Here is a 23127-nt window from a genome sequence, read left to right on the forward strand (position 1 = left end):
TTATTTAAAAAAAATTAAAAGCCATTGCTATTTGTAATATCAATACATGTAAGTCACGTAAATACAACACATATTGCATTACAAATGCTATAGGTGTCACATTTGCGAAAGTTGTAACTATTGGCCATGTAAATGACAAAGCTATCAATTTCGCTATTTTCAAAACCAACACATAAATAAAAAATGTGTAATTTACACAATACCAATAGCTCAAACTTTCCTAATGCGAGACCTATTGCATTGCAAATGCTTGTTTAAGATTACTATTGAAGAGCAGTCACAACCATGGAGAAAATTTGGAAATACAACACAAAACAACGTTGAATTCTTCTGTGCGGGGGAAAGTTAGAACTTAGCCAATTAGACATGGATTCTGCTATGGTGGGAACCTTGTTTGGGTAGTGGGTCTCTGGATACATTGACCTCTGCTATGTTTAAACGGAAATCTCAGCAGCTGCAGCCTAATGATGTGTTCAGGAGGTCACTGAATTAGAATCCGGTAAACAGCATATTTTCGCCAATCATGTCCATGAACTTAGCCCCATTATAAACACAACATTGAACTCAGAGAGTCAAGAGGTCTTCGGAGTTCACCCAAAACCTGTGTCATAGGGTAACACGGACCAAAGTTATTTTTTTCTTTTTAAAGGAGCGTATAGTAAATACACTACAGAAATGTTTGGTCTGTATTTCGGCCCAAGAAAATCCCCTGAAGGAGCACTGATAAATATCATGTGTGCAATGTTGGCAAACACTTAAATCCATGCCCAATACAAAGTAAACAAATGAATTTGAAAATTTCTCATAACTGCACGACTGAAAATAGGACATGAATCAGCCTTTGTGGAGTAAGTTTAGAAACCAGTGATCTATGGGTTTTGTAAGCAAATCTTGTGAAATTGGTCAATGCCTCCAGTTTACACCTGACGTCTTATAATAATGTGCTCATGCAATACAAAGGAAGAACAGTATTGTGCAACTACTCATTAGGGTTACTGACTGTCAACAGCCTCTTGGATCAATACATCCATCACCGACAAAACAAAGGGGGGAAGGGTACAAAAAAACCTAGTCTGGACTATTCAGATCGAAATAGCTACCGACTTATATCTAGACCCCCTTTTCCAGCTAAGACTGTCGAGAAGGCAATGAATGCGGAGATTTCAGCTTTTATTGAACCCGTGGACTTCTCGACTCAACGCAGTTTGGCTTCAGAGGCCAACATAGTACGGAACTTGTCCTGATTACAGCTTCAGAACAAGTGAGACGAAAGGTCGATACTGGAGGCACTGTGGCATTAGTTCTATTGGACTTATCCGCAGCATTCAACATGGTCAATCGTAACATACTTTTGGACTGTCTCGGAGCTATAGGGACAACGGGTCTTTCCCTATCTCTACACGCATCCTTTCTTGAGAATCGTGAGCAATTTGTGGCTCTGGAAGAGTATCGCTTCCCTACCCTTTCCCGACCATACGGCGGTACCACATGGGTTGTCACTTTTTAAAATATTTATGTGGCCCGTTGGCCAAACTGTTCAAATCTCTATGGATTCAAGGTGGTATTCTTCGCCGATGATACACAAATTGCGATACTGGTAGCCAGCAACCCTGATGAGACTGCCTCGCTCTTTCAGGACTGTATGCTCCAAGTGTGAAAATGGATGGCTTCAAATTGCTTAAAGCTTAATTCTAGCAAAACCGAGGTCATACTTTTTGGAAGAAACACCACTTTCTGGTCCCCTACCTGGTGGCCAAAGCAATTGGGAACATTACCTACTCCAGTTGATAAAGTAAGGAATCTTGGAGTGGTCTTTGACAATAACCTATCCTTCGAGGGACAGGTCAATGCTGTTACATCAACCTCTTTTTTCACCTCAAAACTCCTTAGAAAAATATTTCCTTTTATCCCTCCTGAGCTTCAAAAAACAGTGCCAACTGCAATAGATATTTCAAGGATTGACTACTGTAATGCCCTATTTATAAAAATCTTTGACCCAAATTCAAATTATACGGAATGCGGTGGCATGCCTTCTTTTAAGCATCCCTAAATACAAATCTGCTTCTTCTGCACTCCGTCATCTACACTGGCTTCCAGTTAAGAAGTGTATAGACTTTAAAGCACTGTAGATTGTTTTAAAATCTCTTCAAGGCAATGCCGCTGAATATTTCAGGAGCTGTTTTCAATGGTATGTTCCGCATATACCGTTTTGGCCAGCTTCAGAACACAATCTTATTGTGACTAAATTTAGGAACGCCAACTGGGGTGGCAAAGACTTTCTTGTAGGCACCACCAGACTGTGAGTGAACTCTCTCCCTCGTACGCTGAAAGGTATTACCAATTTCAGGAAGGCACTTAAAACATGGTTATTTAATCTGTAATTTTATTCTCTTCCTCTATGCAGTTTACCTATTTGAAGCTAGCGCCTTGACGCCTTCGGGCAGTAGTGCGCTTTATAAATCCCCATTTAATTTCATTGAAAAAATAATTTCATTGAATACTAGTGACTGCTAATTACTCTTGGCACCATTGCATCTCAATGTTCTACCATTATAGACCGGGACCAACCATAAGTAAATGAATCTTGGGCACTTCCCAAATTCCAGTCTGGAAAGCAAGGCAGTGTTCCCTGTGAATGGGACACAAACTCTCCAAGACTTTATTTCTCCGCTGTAGGTCCCCTTTCATATGTTGCACTCAATCATGAGGCCTGTGTGGTCCAGGAAGCTACGAAATCTCGCTTTCACATCCATGTATACTCGAAAATCAATACAGTCAGAGAGGCGAATAAAATGAAGCTGCACATTACAGCACATATCCACAGGGGGGAGGTGGTGGAGGCTGAGAAATCTTTATTTGACTGTTGGTGAAACAAAGCTGCACTATGGGGGCTCAGACTGCAGAATTTAGGCACGAAGGCACAGCACTGAGCATGCGTCTCGCTGTAGGGACCTATATTTCAATTTGTGAAAAGCTATAATTTCAGGCTATCAGACAAGCTCCAACCAGAGCTTGTTAGATAAAGACAACAGTAATATCCCAGTGATTGACATAATGAAATCGGTTGGTAGCAAGCTCTGCAACTAAACTTTTCAAGCAGCACATTTTGTTAGAATTAGAAAACTAATATGACCATTGATCTAAGAGGGAGAAACGCTGAGGGATATTCAAATCAATTTATTTTGGCAACATAATAACATACGGGCCAACCAACCTGCTCAGCTGATGAAGTCAAGACCAAAATGTTAAATTACACTGATGTAGGATTCAATATTGTTATACTGTGTCTTGTAGTTTATATTCTTCGGAGGGGAGTAGGAATGGCCAGGTGACTATGACATAGTGGGGGTTCCAGGAAGGTTGGAGAGATAAGCTGTTGGTGTCTGGCTAATTGGACACAGGTTTCTTTACTGCTATTAAAGTTGAATATATTTTCACCATGAAGCCTCCGTGATTATTCAGAAGCACAGTTCAGCATTTATTGTTCACATGACGGGATTAGCCACACACCCAGGCGCGCAACACCCATTGGGCTCACCGGGCTTCCGCCCCCCCCCCCCCCCCCCCCCCCCCCCGTCGCCTCCTCTGCCCGGGCTAAGATGACACGCACTGAAATCATTAACTAACGCTGCGCATCGGAGCCGAGAATGTGATTTTTATTATGCATTCTGAGAGGCCCAGCAGCCCGAGCAGACAGCCAGCCTCTGAACAGTTTCCTCGAGTGAACCCCCCTGCCCTGACCTCTTGTTTTCCTTTAGAGTGGCGCAGAGGTGAAATCCTTGCCTGAAGGCAGGGATTCACCTAAGCACTTGATGGGTTATAAGCATGGGGTGTGAAGTGCACAGCAGGGAGGAAGGCATGGCCAGTGCAGGTGACGCTTTTCTTTTGTATGGGAATTTCTGCTGGCGTCATAGCCCAGGGTGTGCTGTCTGTGCACTTGTAAGGATGTGTATTCCATACAAGTGCACAGACAGCAAACCCTGGGCTAAGACACCAGCAGAAATTAATTTTCAAAGGAAAAGCATCACCTGCACTGCCATCCCTTTCACCCTGCTGTCTGTGCACTTGGATGGAATTCACATCCACCGCACTGCTCACCAGATAAATGGTGATCAGGGCCATGGATCTTTCTATTTTCGCATCCAAGGGCAGCAGCGAAGAAGCAGAGGGGACCCAGGCAAGGAGAATCCAGGAGACCTATCTACTCTGAGACCTTCGAGGGGCTGGATGCCAGGACGCAGTGCTGCTGATCAGCCCGACTCCACAGTATAGTATCAGAGGAGCAGTCAGAAGTTTTTTATGTAAGTTCCAGTACCTTTAATGCATTTTTCAGCACATCATTACCTTTTGGGGGTGCTAGTGGGTAACTTTAGAGTTCAGAGTGGGTGTGGGTTTTAGGGAGCCAGTGAGTAATTTTATGGTTCATGGTGGGTTACAAATTGGGGTGCCAGGGTTTAATTTTAGGGTTCTGAGCGGGTATGGGTTTTGGGGTTCCAGGGGGCAATTTTAGGGTTTAGGGTGGGTATGGGTTTTGGGGTGCCAGGGGTCATTTTAGGGTTCAGCGTGGGTATGTGTTTTGGTGTGCCAGGGGTAATTTTAGGGTTCAGGGAAGGTGTGGGTTTTGGGGTGTCAGCGGGCAATTTTAGGGTTCAGGGTGGGTATGGGTTATGGGGTGCCGGGGGAATTTATGGTTCAGCATGGGTATGGGTTTTTGGGTGCCAGAGGGTAATTTTAGGGTGTGGGGTGGGTATGGGTTTTGGGGTGCCAGGGGTGGGGGGATACTTTTAGGGTTCAGGGTGGGTGTGGGTTTTGGGGTGCCATGGGATTAATTTTAGGGTTCAGCGTGGGTATGTGTTTTATAGTGCCAGGGGTAATTTTAGGGTTTAGGGCAGGTGTGGGTTTTGGGATGTTAGGGGGCTATTTTAGGGTTCAGGGTGGTTATGGGGTGCCAGAGGGGAATTTATGGTTCTGCATGGGTATGGGTTTTGGGGTGCCTGGGGTAATTTTAAGGTTCAGGGTGGGTATGGGTTTTGGAGGGCAATGAGGGAATTTATGGTTCAGCATGGGTATGGTTTCTGGGGTGCCAGGGGTAATTTAAGGTTCAGGGTGGTAATGGGTTTTGGGGTGCCAGGGGGTAATTTTAGGGTGTAGGGTGGGTATGGGTTTTGGGGTGCCGGGGGGGGGATAATTTTAGGGATCAGGATGGGTATGGGTTTTGGGGTGCCAGGGGGGCGGATACTTTTAGGGTTCAGGGTGGGTGTGGGTTTTGGGGTGCCATGGGATTAATTTTAGGGTTCAGCGTGGGTATGTGTTTTATAGTGCCAAGGGTAATTTTAGGGTTTAGGGCAGGTGTGGGTTTTGGAATGTCAAGGGGCTATTTTAGGGTTCAGGGTGGGTATGGGTTATGGGGTGCCAGAGGGGAATCTATGGCTCTGCATGGGTATGGGTTTTGGGGTGCCTGGGGTAATTTTAAGGTTCAGGGTGGGTATGGGTTTTGGGGGGCAAGGGGGGAATTTATGGTTCAGCATGGGTATGGTTTCTGGGGTGCCAGGGGTAATTTAAGGTTCAGGGTGGTAATGTGTTTTGGGGTGCCATGGGGTAATTTTAGGGTGTGGGGTGGGTATGGGTTTTGGGGTACCGCGGGGGGGGGGGGATAATTTTAAGGATCAGGATGGGTATGGGTTTTGGGGTAATTTTAGGGTTCAGGGCGGGTATGGGTTTTAGGGTGTGAGGGGGTTAATTTTAGGGTTCAGCGTGGGTATGTGTTTTGGTGTGCCAATGGTAATTTTAAGATTCAGGGTGAGTATGGGTTTTGGGGGGCAAGGGTGTAACTTTAGGGATCACTGCGGTATGGGTTTTGGGGTGCCAGGGGTAATTTTAGGGTTCAGGGTGGGTATGGGTTTTGGGGTGCCAGGGGTAAATTTAGGGTTCAGGGCGGGTATGGGTTTTGGGGCTCCAGGGGGGTGATTTTAGGGTTCAGGGTGGTAATGGGTTTTGGGGTGTCAGGGGGCAATTTTAGGGTTCAAGGTGGGTATGGATTATGGGGTGCCGGGGGTATTTATGGTTCAGCATGGGTATGGGTTTTGGGGTGCCAGGGGGTAATTTTAGGGTGTGGGGTGGGTATGGGTTTTGGGGTGCCAGGGGGGGATACTTTTAGGGTTCAGGGTGGGTGTGGGTTTTGGGGTGCCATGGGATTAATTTTAGGGTTCAGCGTGGGTATGGGTTTTGGGGCTCCAGGGGGGTGATTTTAGGGTTCAGGGTGGTAATGGGTTTTGGAGTGTCAGGGGGCAATTTTAGGGTTCAGGTTGGGTATGGGTTATGGGGTGCCGGGGGGAATTTATGGTTCAGCATGGGAATGGGTTTTGGGGTGCCAGGGGTAAATTTAGGGTTCAGGGCGGGTTTTGGGGCTTCAGGGGGGTGATTTTAGGATTCAGGGTGGTAATGGGTTTTGGGGTGCCAGGGGGTAATTTTAGGGTGTGGGGTGGGTATGGGTCTTGGGGTGCCGGGGGGATAATTTTAGGGATCGGTATGGGTTTTGGGGTGCCAGGGGTAATTTTAGGGTTCAGGGCGGGTATGGGTTTTAGGGTGTGAGGGGGTTAATGTTAGGGTTCAGCGTGGGTATGTGTTTTGGTGTGTCAGGGGTAATTTTAAGATTCAGGGTGAGTATGGGTTTTGGGGGGCAAGGGTGTAATTTTAGGGATCACTGCGGGTATGGGTTTTGGGGTGCCAGAGGTCATTTTAGGGTTCAGGGTGGTTATGGGTTTTGGGGTGCCAGGGGGTGATTTTAGGGTTCAGGATGGTAATGGGTTTTGGGGTGCCAGGGAGTAATTTTAGGGTGTGGGGTGGGTATGGGTCTTGGGGTGCCGGGTGGATAATTTTAGGGATCGGTATGGGTTTTGGGGTGCCAGGGGTAATTTTAGGGTTCAGGGCGGGTATGGGTTTTAGGGTGTGAGGGGGTTAATGTTAGGGTTCAGCGTGGGTATGTGTTTTGGTGTGTCAGGGGTAATTTTAAGATTCAGGGTGAGTATGGGTTTTGGGGGGCAAGGGTGTAATTTTAGGGATCACTGCGGGTATGGGTTTTGGGGTGCCAGGGGTCATTTTAGGGTTCAGGGTGGGTATGGGTTTTGGGGTGCCAGGGGTAATTTAAGGGTTCAGGGCGGGTATGGGCTTTGGGGCTCCAGGGGGGTGATTTTAGGGTTCAGGGTGGTAATGGGTTTTGGGGTGCCAGGGGGTAATTTTAGGGTGTGGGGTGAGTATGGGTTTTGGGGTGCCAGGGGGGGGATAATTTTAGGGATCAGGATGGGTATGGGTTTTGGGGTGCCGGGGGTAATTTTAGAGTTCAGGGCGGGTATGGGTTTTAAGGTGTGAGGGGGCATTAACCGATCCTGATTATCTGCCATTTTAGCTCCGCCCCATTGATTAACATTAGCCACGCCCCTTCTTTTGCCATGTTAGCCCCCCCCCGAAATGAAGACCTAGTTGCGCCCCTGCACACACCTGTGGTCCCATGTGGCAGAGGAATCATGTGTTGCAGATCAATCGACTAGTGCAGTAGGCCCTTAACTCTTTTTACTGTGTCAGTACGTTGGCATTACAACCGCGGGCTGTAGTGTTGGGCCTTAGGCCCACATGGTGTAAGGAATGAGTCACACAGACACCAGTTAGGGGATAGCAGATCTGGCCACGAGCACGTGCGCTCTGGCTCTTTTATTGACAGCGTCACCTGACCCAGTGACGTCTGTGGTGGGTGGGTGTTTAGTGTAGGATTACATAGGAAACAACTAGACTGTGTCCTAGCAGGACACTACATTCCTCCCCAACTTTAATGAAAGGAAAAGCGAATGTCCAACCTGTAAGAAAACAGAACAATAACAGTTGATAGCCTCAACAGATCTTCTTCAGGCGATCAGCTGGGAGAATGTTGAAAGTTCCAGGACTACAAAGTCGGTCAGATGAGCTTCACCTCGGCGGTGTACTTCAGATCATCCTTGTCTTGCTGTGTTGACGCTTATGTACAGTGTTCTCACTTTGGGAGCAGAAAGGGTGTGACCCTTGAGGGGTCTCGCAGGTGTTCCTAGTCCAGTGGATGACCACGCTTGTTGGTTGTAGGAGACGATTATGGCACGAGAGGTCTTTCTTTGGATTTGCTGATCTTGATGCCTTCACATCTCCGTCCGGCCAGGTAACTTCCGACTTGCCTTTCTTGCTGGACTCCTCTCTCACGGGAGCCTTGAAGACTGGCCTCTCCTGCTTGGACTCTTCTCTCACTAGAGACGCTGGGAGGACCCTCTTGCCGGACACGACGGGACCGGGTGGGCCGTGCGGGCTTCGCATGAGCCGCGCAAAGGCGTCGCTGCCGAACTGCCAACGGACTCACCGCCAAGTCTCTCATGATGTCCTCGGGGGTGTTGATGTCATCCGCCAGGATGGTCTTGCCGTTAGGACATGGGTTCAGTGTCTTCAACCGACCGTTTCTCGGTGCCAGGTGATTACCTGGGGCCTTCATGCTTCCTGTTGCCTGTCGTGGAGCTGCCGCTGCTGCACCTCTCCCATCCGGATTCCTCTCTCACAGGATATGCGGCCGAGGCCCTTGTCCCCTGGACCGCCACTTGATCGCGTGGGCTGTACGGGTCGCTGCCGAACTTCGGACATGGCCACAGTCGAGTCTTGTGTAGTCCACAAGGGTGGATTGTCTAGTGCTCGGGTATGCTCTGCTTCGGTCAGCTTCAGGTTCACGGGGCACCCATGCAGTTCATCAGTGGTTGGTCTCTTCGAATGCAGGTTGTAGGGATTACTGGGATCCACACGGATGTTGCGATGTTCCTTGGACAGCACCGATGTTCCTGTGTGCTGATTGTTACGATGCTCCTTGGACAGCACCGATGTTCCTGTGTGCTGTAGTTCTCTCTCCTCCTCTGTGGAGTGATGTGATTCTCCATTTTTCCTCTTCGTTCACTTCCTCGACGCGGTCCGGTCTTCTTTCTTGCTTTCTCATGCTAACCAGGATTCTCCATGTAGCGGGCCCTCTACATATCGTCTCCGTGGTCTTGTCCATGTGGTAGGACACTGTCTTCACTTGGCTTGGTGACTAGACCTGTCGTCGTATCTTCTCTGTTGTTGCTTTTCTTTCCTTGGTGACCAGACTGGGTGGTCGGTTCTCATCTTGGGCATGAGTTGTCATGCTGTGCTATTGTCTTTGTGGTCGCTATTCACCGTCACGGTGTTTTGGCGTTGGCGCGCTTTGTCTGCGCGGAGGAGGGTTGCTCGTAAATAGATGCATGTTCTGTTTCTAGTGCCATCAATGTTCTCCTGGACATGTGGGTCACTGTACGTGGTGTTGTGGTGCGTGTCACCTCTTCTTCTGGTGGGTGTGTAGACTTGTCACACCTCTCCTCACCTTTACGGATGTTGTTGTTCTTGATGGCGTCGTGCCACATGACTCCTTTCTTCTCTTTCCTTCATGGCGTCGTGCCCTTCTATTCTGTTTTCCTTTTCGCGACGCGGTCCGTCCATCTCGCTGCTCTTGTCCTCCTGATCAGGTTTCTCCGAGCGGCGTGCACTCCGCCCGTTTCTTTCTGGTCTTGTCCTGGCTCTAGGACACTGTCTTCTTTTCCACTCTGTGACTGGACTAGTCGTCGCGACCTTCTCCTGTTAATGGTTATACTTCTGGTTCTTAAGGGTGTCGAAGTTCGTCGGTTCCTTGGTCACGGACCACGTCTTACTTGAACTTCTTGCTAGTCCACACTGCCGGTATCTGGCAGTGGTGTTGATTGGCGCAGGTGCTGATGGCTGGGGTGTTGGTGGTTGCCAGCCATGTAGAGACTCGGGATGATAGGTGTTGGTGACTTGCTGGGAGTGTTGGATGTCCGGAGAGATTTGGCAGCCATGTGCCTCCGCTTTGTTGAGGTTGACCTTAGGTGGCGGCTTGACACGCAGAGTGTACGGTTCCTCTCTTGCCTGTTGTGGGGCCACTGCCGACTCCATCTTGAGGCGGTGAGAGGGAGCCCTTGGCATCTGCGTTCAGGAGCAGGGATGCCGACTGACTAAGACTGCCGACTCTCGGGGATGGACGGTCGCCTGGGGAAGCGTTGGGATGAGACGTGGACTGCGCTTGCTGCGGCTTATGTTTGGTTCATCCGTGGGGCTGTATCCTGGGACGTCGGTCCGCCTTGGCGGCTGTCTGGTGTGTCAGGGTGTGCTTCTGGGCTGGCTGTGAGTCCTCGGTCTTCTCCCTTTGTTGGCTTGTTCAGCCCACCTGTGCTCATCCGGTCTTTGGGGTGACAGAGCTGTCACTCTTCTTTTCGTCGAGGGCTTTGCGTTTGGACCTCGAGGCGGCGCTGTCGTGGCGCCGGCTTCTGCTTTTGCTCTGGCGTGCTTGGCTGGCTAGTCACTTGGTGAGGTGCTCCTTGTTTGCTGGGCGACGTGACGTCTGGTCTTGTGTCGCTGTTCGTTGGAGCACACGGTGTGCGGCGGCCTGCCGCGTGGGGTGTGCAACTCCGCTCTTGCCGATCTTGGGTCGTAGCCGACTCCGTCTTGAGGCAGTGTGAGGGAGGACACCGTGGGTGGTCTTTGGCCTACTGTAGGGCTTCGCTGTGGCGGTGGAGATGTGTGTGCTCTCCTACCTGCGTTCAGCAGTGTTTCTGCGTGGAGAGGTTTTCGTGGGTGCTGACTGCGCAGTCAGGTTCACAGGCGCGACCTCCTGCGCGCTTCTGGCTTTGCGTGATCTTGCGTCTTCATGCCGTCTGTGATCCCTGGGATCGTCGCTTGATTCAGTTGCAGTGCTTCTGCGTTGGCGCGCTTTTGATTCCTTGGGCGCACTTTGCTGTGCGTTCTGCTGAATGTCCTGTGTGGAGTTAACTGCACTCCTGGCGCGTTCCTGTGTTTCTGGCGCGTTTCTGTCTGCGCTCTCCGGGTGCTTTGCTGGCTTCGGAGGGTTAATGTCACCGCTCCTCAGACCTTCTCCTCGCTGGGCAAACTCTCGCGCACGCTGACAGTGAGGCTTTTGTGCTTATATGGGCGTTAAACGGGCGTGGTTGCTTCGCCTTCTTTGGTTGAGTAGTAAACTTGCGTCCCTCTCTCACTGACCGTCTGTGTACGTGGATTTCTGGCATGTTCTAGCGCAGTGCTGTGCTGTCCTGTTGCAGTGGTGTGCTGTGCTGTGCCTTTGGTCGGGCTTCCTTGTCGCTGTGTGTCGCGGCGCAGTGCCACTCTCTGTGCTCTGAAGTCCTGTGGTGGCGCGGCACCACTGGCGTGTCTGGTAGCACTGGCTTGCACTTTGCTTTGTCCTTTGAGCACTTTCCAGCTTGTCCTCCTCTGCTGAGAGTCTGCTTTCCTTTGGCGCGGCAGCTGTCTCTCGTGCTGCTTTGCATTGGATTCACGCTCCTTGCAAAACTTCACTGTGTCCGTCTTGAGCTGCCTTTCTGTTTTGGCGTTGCTGTCGTTGTGCAGAGGGCAGGTGCTAGGTGGCACTGTGGGCTTTTATGGCTGCTTCAGGTACTCTTGTTAGATAGGGCTGCCTGTCCGGTTAGAGTTGCTGCTGCTCTCATTTGCTTCACGGGTGCAGTGCCGCGTGATGGCCACTAGATGGCGCTGCGGGGCTTGCTGTGTCCGCCCCAGGCTGTTTCCCTTCGTTTCTGGAACCACAGTCGGTGCCGTGGTATGCCGATCGGCCAGGGCAGCTCCTCCCAAGGATGGGGGCACTTTTTTCACTGGCTGCTGCTTATGCCTATTCCTCCGGACCCCTCCGGGCCGCGGCTGGCTCTTCTCTTAGCAGCACGTGTCTCCGTCCCCCTGTGCACCTCGGACGGGTGCAGCAGCAGTCACGGTGTTTTGGCGTTGGCGCGCTTTGTCTGCGCGGAGGAGGGTTGCGTCACCGCTCCTATCAGCATCATCTGCGAGTAACTTTGAGAGAATTGTATTTTACCCTAATTACTCGTACTTAGGTTGCGTGGAGCGATTTTCGTATACTAAAGGCCCACGCACTGCCGACTCGTGCCCGTGCGCATGCATCGCAGTTACCGCTGTATTCTAGGCAAGCTCCATGTGCTGCTGACTCGTGCCCATGCACACGCATTGGACTGGTACTGTGAGCGCCGCAGCAGAACCCGCCGAGCTGACAATTGCGCACCAAGTCAATTACTCACTGTGAGTCCTGAGACGAGATAATCCAGTTTATTTTCCCCGTTACCTCATGGCAGTTTCTCCTCTATGCTAAGAATAATAGAGAATTGTTTAGAGAGTTAGACATGTGTAGACACTGCCACCTACTGGTTCCTTGTGGAATTACACTGCAACTATAATTGTGGATTTGTGATTAATGTTGGCCATTCCCACTCCATACAGTTAAAGGGAAGAACTTCTAAGACTTGCATTTTTTTTGTTGCTCACTTCATTCTAATCACCGTGAGTATCAGCCAATCAGTAGTGGTGCCTCCCCATCCTCGTCGCCAATTGTAATGATGCGATGAACGAAGTGAAGATTCAAAAGGCTTCTTGATAATAACAGAGCAACATGTGAGCGCCAGGCAGCACGCCTTCCACTCCAGGACACCAGTGTAACTGACGCCCTGGATTGGAACTGGTGACCAGCTTACAGAGTATTCCATGCCACGCTCAACTTACATTCGTTAAAGGAAAACACAATTCCATATGTGAAGAAATGCAAGGCATAACAAAAGGTACATATACAACATGCCTCCATAATTTTTAATGCAACAGAGTGAACTACCCATTTAGTAGGAAGACCGGGTGGAAACCTTCCAGAACTATTCGGTGGCATTAGGAGGATCACATTTCTCACCACTCAGGAAGAGCGCATTATTACCTGGGTGTCTGGGCACTGAGGGTCAACATATTTTCAAATATTTACCACAGGTTTATGAGGACAATGGTGATGTTATGGAAGATGTATACAAAGAAGCAAAGTTGCGCCTGCAGAAACACTTTGCCAAGACGTTGTATATTGTCATGCAGCATCCCAAATTCTACACGGCAGAGACTCCAAGAATCGGTGGATGAATTTTTAGATAGTTTGAGAGAATTAGCCATGAGATTTAAATTCGGGCCCATGACTGAGGAGCTCATTTCAGATCAATTAATCGTTCAGTGCAACAGTGAGAACATGCAAGAATGTCTTTGGGCAGCCTGCAACCCAACTTTAAAAGAAGCTATACAAATTGCCAAAGTAGTGGAAGAATCAGATAAATGCATGGAGGAAATGCAGAAGTTGGATGGTAGAGGCGATGTGATGGGAGTGGATAGCGATTCGGAGTTAGTAGCACTGGTAAACAAGAAGCTAGGCATTTCGGGTGGAAGTTACCAATTTTTTTTTCTACACAGAACAAATCTGCTACATATTTTTGTTAGAGATGTGGCAGCAATTTTCACTTGGGGGACTCAAAGTCCTGTTTTGCCATTGGAAAAAAGTGCCACAGTTGTGAAGGAAGGGTCATTTTGGTTGTGTGTGCAAAGCGACCAACATAAGGATTGCTTCAATTGAGGACTCAAGAAAAGTCATGGTCACAGTGTTCTTATAATAGACTCACGTCCCAAAGCGGACTTCTGTGTGGATGGTAAGAATGTGACTTTGATGACAAATTACAGCTCTTTGTATACCATCATTCCCAAACAGCTGTATGATTTGGTAGAGTGTTGAATTCAATGGATGTTGTGTTGAAAGGATACCAGGGAGCTAGTATTGGAGTGATGGGGTTCTTCAGTGCGAGGACTGAGTTTCGTCAGCAACACACACACAAGTGAAAATGTACACAGCCAATGAGGGCCCACCTATCCTAGGTTGGTCACATCAGTATGATTTACACAAAGTAGTGAATCCACGAGCAGCAGAACAAGTGATGTAGTGGATGAAGGTGATGTGAGTGGTTGGGTAGAACAGTTTGCACCAGTCTTTCACAACAAGTTAGGTTTGGCCAAGGAAGAACGCACATAAAATAGTATTGAAGAAGGATGCAATTCCGCTGAGACATGTTAGCAGGAAGGTTCCAGTCGCTATAAGGTCCGAAGTAAAAGGAATAATTGATCAGATTGTTAGTGATGGTGTTATTGAACCCGTAGAGGCCACACAGTGGTTATTTCTGGTTGTGATCACGAAGAAGGCTGATGGGTCCTTCAGGTTTTGTGTTGACCTTTGTAGTTTGAATAAGTGTGTTGTCATGGATCATTTTCCTCTGCCCAACATCACAGCAGGTGGGAAGTTTTTTTGACTAATTTGGACCTCAATAGTGCGTATCATCAGGTAATGTTACACCCAGATTCGAAGTATGTAATTGTTTTTGTTACTATTGAGGGTGTGTGTCAGTTCAACAGATCGCATTTTGGCTTCTCCTCCACGGCCATCGTGTTCCAAAGACATCAAATGTGTTGTCAATTGTCAAAAACGTTATATTTTTCCAGGACAACATTTTGATTATCGGTGACAGTATCGATACCCACAATGGCACTTTGCGCAATGTGTTGGTTAGAGTTTTGGATGCAATGTGTTGGTTAGAGATTTTGGTACACGAGGTGGAGTAATTTGGGTATCATATTTCAGGTAAAGGGGTAAGACCAAAGATGAATCTAGTGAGTGCCATAGTTAATGCAGAAACGTCAAATGACAATGACAAGTTGCGTTAGTTTATGGGGATGGTGGAATATTATTCTAAGTTAGTTAGAGATTTTGCAAGTTAGTCTGAACCATTGAGAGAGTTGCTCAGGAAGGGGAGGAGATTTGAATGGGAGAGCCCAAAACCAAAAGCTTTTGAACAAATCAAAGATGAGATATTGAAGGTGATATATTAGTTCCTTCCCAATGCAATATGAAGACAGTACTGATGGTAGACGCCAGTGCAGTTGGTTTGGGTGCTGTATTAAACCAATTTCATGGTAAGGTGGAAAGGACTGCGGCTTTGCGTCCAGTTCTTTGATGGATACTGAAAGGAATGACTCTGTCATTGAGCTGGAAGCCTTAGCTGCATGGGCTACCAGTCATTTTGTATGTTCATTTGGGGTTTGAAGGTATTCCTCAAGACTGATCATAAATCGTTACTCAAAGTTGTGGGACCTAATGGGACCAGAATTTGATCTGGATGGTTGGCTAGATTGGGGGTGAAGATGCAAGAATGTGACTTCATGGTGGAGTTTCTTCCTGGGTGGAAAAATAAGGACTTTATCTGTTGGTTTGATTGATGGACAGTGGTTTTGTTGTCCAACAGAACTAGAATGGTGCTCCCAGAGTGGAAAGGAGGAAAGCCTTCATGGCAAGATGGATTGCCTGCAGCTTCAACACACTTATGAGCAGCCACTGCTTTTCCGTGGACCATAGACCCTCATTGTTATATTACTTAGACAAGTGTTCCAGCCAACGAGGGGCATGCCACAGTGGCAGGGCTAGAAAAATCCAATTACCCGCTCGCCTTTGTGAGCTAGACTTAATTAGTACAAGCTATTTTTAGCTCCTACTCGTCCTTTCTAGCGAGTAGGAAGACAAACCGACTTTTGACCTCTGTCTCTGAAAACAGAGCAAATGTGACAAGACAGCCAGATTTTAAGACATCGTTATTGCTCACAAAGTGAATAAGCAATAAAAATGCCTTTAAATCTTGTTAACCTGTCACATTTGCTTGGCTTTCATAGACAGAGGTCAGGAGCATTATAGTTAGGTCGATTAGAATTTTTAAGTTACTAGACCTACAGGTCTAGTAACAATTTTTTAATTTTTCGACCCTGAGTGGAGAACAGATGGGTCGATTCACCAACAGAATGGAGTGGAGCGGACATCCAAAAGTGGGGAAGTAAAGAAACGGGTAAAACCTTCGACATATCCAGGGAAACCAGTGGAATGCATCTATACATGGTGGTGTAAAGTAACTACCATACCCAGGTACCAACCCACTTGGTCACCTGAATCCAGGCTACATTTCAGGATTTCTATCAAACATGCAAACAACTGTTCTGTTGTAAAGAAAGGAATAAGGCCTTTCCATGCAGTCAGACAAACTTACAACCATATTCACAAGCTCTTACAAGGCCTGGACATGGCAACAAAGAAGACCTATTACGTTCGCAGAGCGAAGGGTAAGGCTCCCTAGGGTAACAACTTCTCTTGCTATAGAAACCAGAATCTCGGTCAGGAGAACGGGGGCAGTTCATCAAAATATTGGATTTAGGCTTCAGAGATGGTTAAAGTTAATTACGATGCTTCGGCTGCTCCCTGTACTATTAAAGAGAACAAAGAGCTATGGGGGGAGGGGGGCGGAAGGGCCTTAACCCAGTCTGAAGACAGGAGGATTATCACACCGTGAGGAATCAGCAGAGAAAAGTATCCAACAGTAGAGCAGTACATGGCCAAACCAACCTGCACAGTTGATGGAGTCAAAAGTAATACAATAATTTAGTGATGTCTGGGAGAATGACAGGAAAACATTTTCACTAGGAAAAGGTAAAGATGGAGGCATTCCAAAGTCTTTACATCAAAACTCAGACGCAAAAAAACCTGAGTAGGTTTGCAGTTCCTTTAGGGCAGTTACAAACTATTATTATACATTTATGATATATTTAGAACGCAAGCCTACTTCTCATCCCCTCTCCTGGAATTCAGAAAGGGACCCAAGACCTGGCTTTACAACTAAGCCCACCTTCAGCGCAAGAATCAAGCGCCTTGATACTCTCTCAGGTGATTAGCTACGCTATACAAATCTCAGTTAATTGATTGCTCCTGCCACCTGTTTAGAGAGAGAGAGTAAATAGGAACACAATGCTTTATAAAGTAACCTCGTTCTGTTTGAAGAGCAGGATACGCGGATCGGATGTTTTGGTCCTCTGTTATTACTAACAAGCTGCATTACTGCTAGTTTTCTTCTCTTTAACATTGCCTACTCTTAAAGTTACCACACACCACATCTAGGTGGTTCAATAAAAAGATTTCATTGTGTGCAGGCTGTGCAACCTTTGAATGTTGGGAGAGAAACATTTTTTAGACTTCTGAGACAGTTTAAAAATAAACATCTAGAAGGAATCAACAATTTAAAAAAAGTAGCCTTGTGCTTGACTGTCAAAAAAAAAATACACAGCTGTGTAACAAGTCCGACATTCCTTTTTCTCTGAGAGAAACTGCATGGTGTTGCAATTATCTACATATGTGCATTCTTTTTGACTTGATTCATCTAAATAACGAGATGAGCAAAGTTCTGGGGGAAAAACTGACAGTGACACAGATGTGCAAAGTCTTTATTCCTGGTGGACGCAGATGCCACTGAGTTGCCTCACTGCCTTTCTATGTCTTATGTTAAATATTTTTTGCCATGTACTGTTTTTTGTCTTGGAACCCCTGAAGCTGTTCTGCAAGTGTATTGCACTGCATTGATAAATAAACGTATCCAAAATGCATTAGAAATTCGGGACTACAAGAGTTGATAGTGCTACTGAAGAAGGTTCTAAAATCGAACATAGCAAAACCAGTCTAGGAAATAGAAGACTCAAGAGTCAGAGTAGAACAGGGAGACCAGTGTTGGAATAAACGTTAAGGATTGTGGACAGGCCCGTGGTGGATCTTGTAGTCTCGATTTGCAAATAAATTCAATGTTTTTAAGGTATCTTAAAGAATGAATCCCTCTTTTCGTCCTTTATTACATCAAACTATTTGTTTAAGTAAACATCTACTAGCACGTTTTAAAAATACAAAAGTAAAATGATATGCCAGACAGGAAAATAGTTAGTAGAGACGTTTTAACTTTCGCTTAAGTAATGCATTTAGCTTCTCCTAGAGTCTTACCTTATCTCTCTCTTTGTCCTTTAGTTTGTCCATAGATCGTTTCAGTCCTTCTTGCAGCAGGTCTCTTAGGCGCACAGTTTCCCCAGACCGAGTTTTAAACTTCTTCCTGTAATTAAGCATAATTATTTTAAGGCAATGTTGATTGAGAGAGAGAGAGAAGAGTTGTGACTGACAATCCGACCGAGCTCATTAATTAAAAGTTCAGATTTCCCAGATTTGAGATACTAGGAGTTTTGAGGGCAGGCTTGTCCTACATCCCTATTACACTTGAACGCTTGTTCGTAGTTGTTACACCCAGGGCTCTTGTTGTTGACACAGTTAATATGAATTAATTATAGTAATCTGGCTTAAACAGTTCTTTTAAATAAAGATTAAATAGAACCCATTGAGCCTTCCAATTGTTCTACTGTAAGAGAAAAGTATTTTACACCTACACCAGCAAACTGTAATTGTAGTCTATATGGGAGATCTCCACTTCTGATATGAAACAATAAGAGAAAAGGAGAGTGAGGGGCCCTATGAAAAAGTCTCTTCCCAGGAGCTGGTACCATATCTCTAAAGGCATGCAAGATGGTGAACACTTTCAGTGGAAACCTCCCAACCAACCACTTGTGGGATACCTCTATGAGTGAAGAGAAAAGCACTGGCTGAACCTCTCAGTGGCAGTTTGAGGCTGGACACATGCACTATTTCTCCTATACCTCACTAAATACTGAAGTTTACAAGGAGGGATACACTAAGCTAGTAATATGGAGGCAAAGTGGTTTTGCATTTAGTGCTGAAATGGCAGTCATGTGTCTGGCTAAAATGGAAGACTGTTTCAGCCCACTGTCAAACAGGGGCATCAGATACAAGAAAACATATGGTCGTACCATAACATGGAATCTTTTTAAACAGAGGTAGGACAAATACAGAAATGAAGCCCATCCTAAAAGACAAGACAGAAACAAAAACTCAAGTAATAGCTTCAAAGTGCGCAAGCACAACTTTCTGTACACACCTAATATTTGTTTTGTTATTTGTCATATTTGCTTAAGTGCACTTCGATATAATTGTTTCTTTTTCTGTTTGGATAGTTTCTGGGGGGAAGTTGAAGAATAATGTAGTACCTACTGTGAAGTACAAAGAACAAACGTAGATGTAATTTGTTCTTTGACCATGCAGAGGAAAATAAAGAGAAAATGGAGGGAAAGTTTCTCTTTTAAAAATCCCATTTAAAAACAAGAAAGCATATTAGAACACCCCCGCAAACCAAAATGTGGCAATGGAAGTTATGCACTAGTTGTGCCTGAATGCTAATAGAGCAGCTGGACCTACGGGCGAAAGATCGTATAAGCTGGAGTTCAGATCCAGTTCTTGTGGGATCTGGTGTATTATATTGCACAAATATGTGGGTGCCGCAGTAGGGCATATATCTTGAGCTTCAACATTTTAAGAAGTGGTTGGTTTGTCTGATTCGGCTAAATCTTCAAACTGTGTTAATCCTCTAATTTCTTCACAAGCAGATAAGTCAACTTTCCATCACATAAAAATGTATAATTTAACAGGTTTATCAATAATTCTACGAAATAGAGCATACCACCACGCATCACACAATATATCTCTGTTAATGCATTCTGGGCAAAAGCATCTCAGACTTTGGTTAGGTCAACTGGTCATTACCCATCTGATATTAAAGAGGAAAATTGTTATAGGTTTAAAAAGGTTTGTTGTTCTTAACCCACGTAAGTGGAATAAGACATGGTCTCCATGGAATGTGTATAGGGGGGAGCTCTGTGAGCCACTACCTGAGGATGATGACATGGATAGTGAAGAGGAGGACGAGGTCGTAGAATGAGAGGGAGGAGTGCAGGGTGAGGGAGGGTCATTTGGGAAGGAGGGAGGCATGGGCCCACGAACAGGGATGACGAGGAGTCTATGGTACGAGAACTCACATGTATAATGCCTGGGAAAACTAATACTCGCGCAACTGTCATAATTAACCTGATGCCAATAGCAATGTGTTGTGACCCTTTTGGTTTTAAGTTTTGAACAAAAAAACAAAACGAAAATTGTAAATTTGAAAAGTTGCATATATGACTGAACGCGGCTGAATGTTGAAGCCAATCAGACGGAAGATAAAAGTTGAATAATTGATTTGTATTTGCGACAATAAAAACAAATTTAAAAAAAAAAAAAAAAAAAAAGGTTTGTTGTTTACTTTCTTTCAAAATGCACCCATATTAACTGATCCAAGTGCTTGTACTGAAGTATTTCATTTTGTTGTTGCCCTGAAAGTCAGGGAACATCCACAGTACATCAGATGCCAATGCTCAACAGTTTCCAGCAAGGCAAGTTTTAGGTAGGAACATTTAACAACCATGGGACTCGGTTGAATGTCTCACTTCCCCGGCTACTCACTTGTCTTCTCCTAGGACCACTCCAAATCCCGCATGTTCTACTCTGGTCACTTTGGGATCATACCAGCCAATCATCTGGCCTGCTGCATAAATACTTTGAAAATGTACCGACTGCAAAACAATAAGCATAAACTAAGTTTGGGCATAACATTAGAAGAGAAAAATACAGTTGTATGGGTAATGGCAGAGGCAGCAACAATGTTAGAATTTACATTCTTACAAATGGTTAAGGAATGGGCTAGCCTGCTAATACTTTTTGAACCAATACGCTTACTGGACACATGAAAATAAAACAAATATTTTTATTTAAAAGTTAATAATATTTTACAACTTGCAGACTACATGATTTACATTAGCTTTTGTTTTTTCTATACTCCGACTGTAAATGGCATTTCTCAGGAGCCCATTCCCTTTAAGACGTGCACAAGGCCAGATAACTGAAAGTGTGCATGGAGAATACCTGGGGAGCCAAGACCTTGCAAAAGACACGACATAACTGCAAGTCTGCGAGTATAGAAATAGAACAAGGTACTCTGGAATCACCCGACTCAAAGAGCTGTGGATGTGCTTTCCTGGATCAAATGGTATGCCTGCGCCAATCCCAAACCAACCCATATGCCAAGGGTGCTCTTACATTCCACTGCCTTGTACCACAGAGACCTGGAGGTATTTGCAACATCTGATCACATTGCTAGACCAGGTTGGCCAGATTTCAAAACCGCAAGAATCACCTGGACCCTTATAGTACTTAGAAATCTTACTGTTTAAAGGTTATAGATCCCAAGCCATCAATGGGAATTCCTAAACCTTAGATTCCAGTGAATACATCCAGCTGTGTAGTGTCCTACCACTGTATAACTTTGTTTTCGAAATAAAGACCTATAAAGCATGTTATCCCCCACTGGACATTTTAGCAGACCCCTCAGAAACAAGTTGGGTCTGGTAATTATTCCTATGAATGAGTTGTGTCTCGACAAAACACCGTGACATTAAGACGACTAGTATCTAAAATGCTACACCATAGATTTTTCTGGGAAGGGACCCTTATTTGAATGGTGGACTTTTAGATTAATAATTACTTTTAAATTGTAAACTCATTAGATACATCTTTAGCCGACTGAGTTGTCCAGGACTCACTGGACTTGAGTAACAACTATAGCACATTTGGATGGAGGATGAGGACAGAAAGTTTGAGTATATTGTCTGGATTTCTGTGGATGGAGGGAGGAGACACAGACACTTGGCCCTCATTATGATCCCTGCACAACTACTGTTTACAAAGGAATTGGAATTGCAAGTTTTGTGGCAATTGCCACATCCCCCACAATTTTTTCAAGGATACATTTTCACAGGTGAAGCCTGCCAAATTTTGCCAAGGGACAGTGTGCTGCACAGAGTAATTGAAGAGCACCAGGACTGAAGTCTGCCTAACAGCCAAGTCTCCCAGAGGTGAGGGAGCATCAGTTGAAGTCTGTGCCGTTTGATGGAGCTTGGTCTGCTTGAACTCACTGTAAGCCTGCCTACTGAGATAGAAAAGGAATGTACTTGGCCGTGCAAGTGGCGAGACTGTTAAGTAGAAGATCGGTGTGTTTCCAGCATGAGGAAGACCAAGGAAAAAGGGGGTGTGTCTACCTTCGTTACTCTGTGTTGTTTCTGTGCGATTGCGACTGTACTAGAAAAGGCATCCGGTGTCGCCTATCATTCTACAGTAGGCTGAAGAGACTGTTGCAGCAGCTGGCAATGCTGGCAGTGAAAATCGAGTCTCAGAGGATGTTTTAAGCCTTGATCGGCACAGAGGTCGTAACGGTCAGAAACAAGAGGGTTGGTCTGGGGGGACAAAACTAAAGAAACTGTGCAACCTTTGCCAGACGTAGGCCCAGTTTGGAAAGAAGAACACAATTGAGCACACATTCTCCCTCCTGTCTTCTTTCCCCAAAAATTCAGAGCAGGCCTCCTAGGGCCCAAAATGATAGAGGGAGACGCTGCGCATTTGGTTCCTGCCGTGGTTTGCCCTTTGGAGGACTCGGAAGCCCAGAGAGCCGCGGGGGCCGTCTGGAGACCGCCCCACCTCCTTCCTTCACACACACCAGGCGCTACTTAACATCTTGCGTCTCCCGCTTTGAGGAAGACGCTGCGTATTTGGTTCCTGCCGTGGTTTGCCCTTTGGAGGACTCGGAAGCCCAGAGAGCCGTGGGGGCCGTCTGGAGACCGCCCCGCCTCCCTCCTTCACACACCGGAAGTACTTCAGGAAGTTCTGACCTCCGCAGCGCGGACATGCCCGTTGTAGCCCGGAGGAGACCGGACCGGGCCACCCCTCTTTCATCTGGCTTAATCTACTTTCCATCCGCCAGGAAGATTCGTAAGTACCTACCTGGGTGAAGCTTTGTAATATGGCAGCGCGCGAAAGCAGGAGTAAGGCAGTAACTTCAAGCGGGAACTTAACAGATAGAGCCAACTCTGTCATTGATCAGGGGATAATTCTAATGGAGCGACGAGTTTCCCAAGATCTAGGTCTCGCCAAAAGATCCTCCCTGGGCCACCTTGCAAATGCTCGTACACCAGAATCCGTTATGCGAGCAAATACAATTGTCGTTCCTGCGATTGTACATAGTCCACCGATTTCCCAGGACCAGGGCTATATTCCCCCAGCTGAGCAGCTCCAACTGATAGAAGCTACAAATACTACCATTGTGTCAACCACGGCTAGCTCTCCCGAAAGACCCAATACTCGGCAACTGCGGGAGAGACGCGAGGGGGCGATGTCCAAGAGGAAGAGGGGGGCTGGTACTGTCACTGGAGGCAGGAAGTCCAAATTTGCCAAAGGTACCGGTAATAGTGACATAACATGTAAGCAAAAGGGGTCAGATGCCTTAAACTGCACGGACACACATGTTTTACTACCACTGCCTGTAACCCGTCCAGGAATAACTTCTCCAGGTGTGGACAATTCTATTGAGG

At 46.4% G+C, this 23127-nt stretch overlaps 1 protein-coding gene across 2 annotated transcripts in view; it reads right to left on the reverse strand.

The window, feature by feature from the left end:
- The window catches only part of RARS1 (arginyl-tRNA synthetase 1), a 176292-nt gene that overhangs the window by 44633 nt on the left and 108532 nt on the right, over positions 1 to 23127 (reverse strand). For both annotated transcript variants that reach the window (XM_078653389.1, XM_078653390.1), the window contains exons 11-12: positions 20171 to 20280; positions 17771 to 17876 (exon numbers count right to left, since the gene is read on the reverse strand). In XM_078653389.1, the coding sequence (XP_078509515.1) occupies positions 17771 to 17876; positions 20171 to 20280 (216 nt within the window). The remainder of the gene's footprint in view (positions 1 to 17770; positions 17877 to 20170; positions 20281 to 23127) is intronic.

This window comes from Lissotriton helveticus, chromosome 7 (genome assembly GCF_964261635.1).
Source record: "Lissotriton helveticus chromosome 7, aLisHel1.1, whole genome shotgun sequence".
Classification (NCBI taxonomy): domain Eukaryota; kingdom Metazoa; phylum Chordata; class Amphibia; order Caudata; family Salamandridae; genus Lissotriton; species Lissotriton helveticus.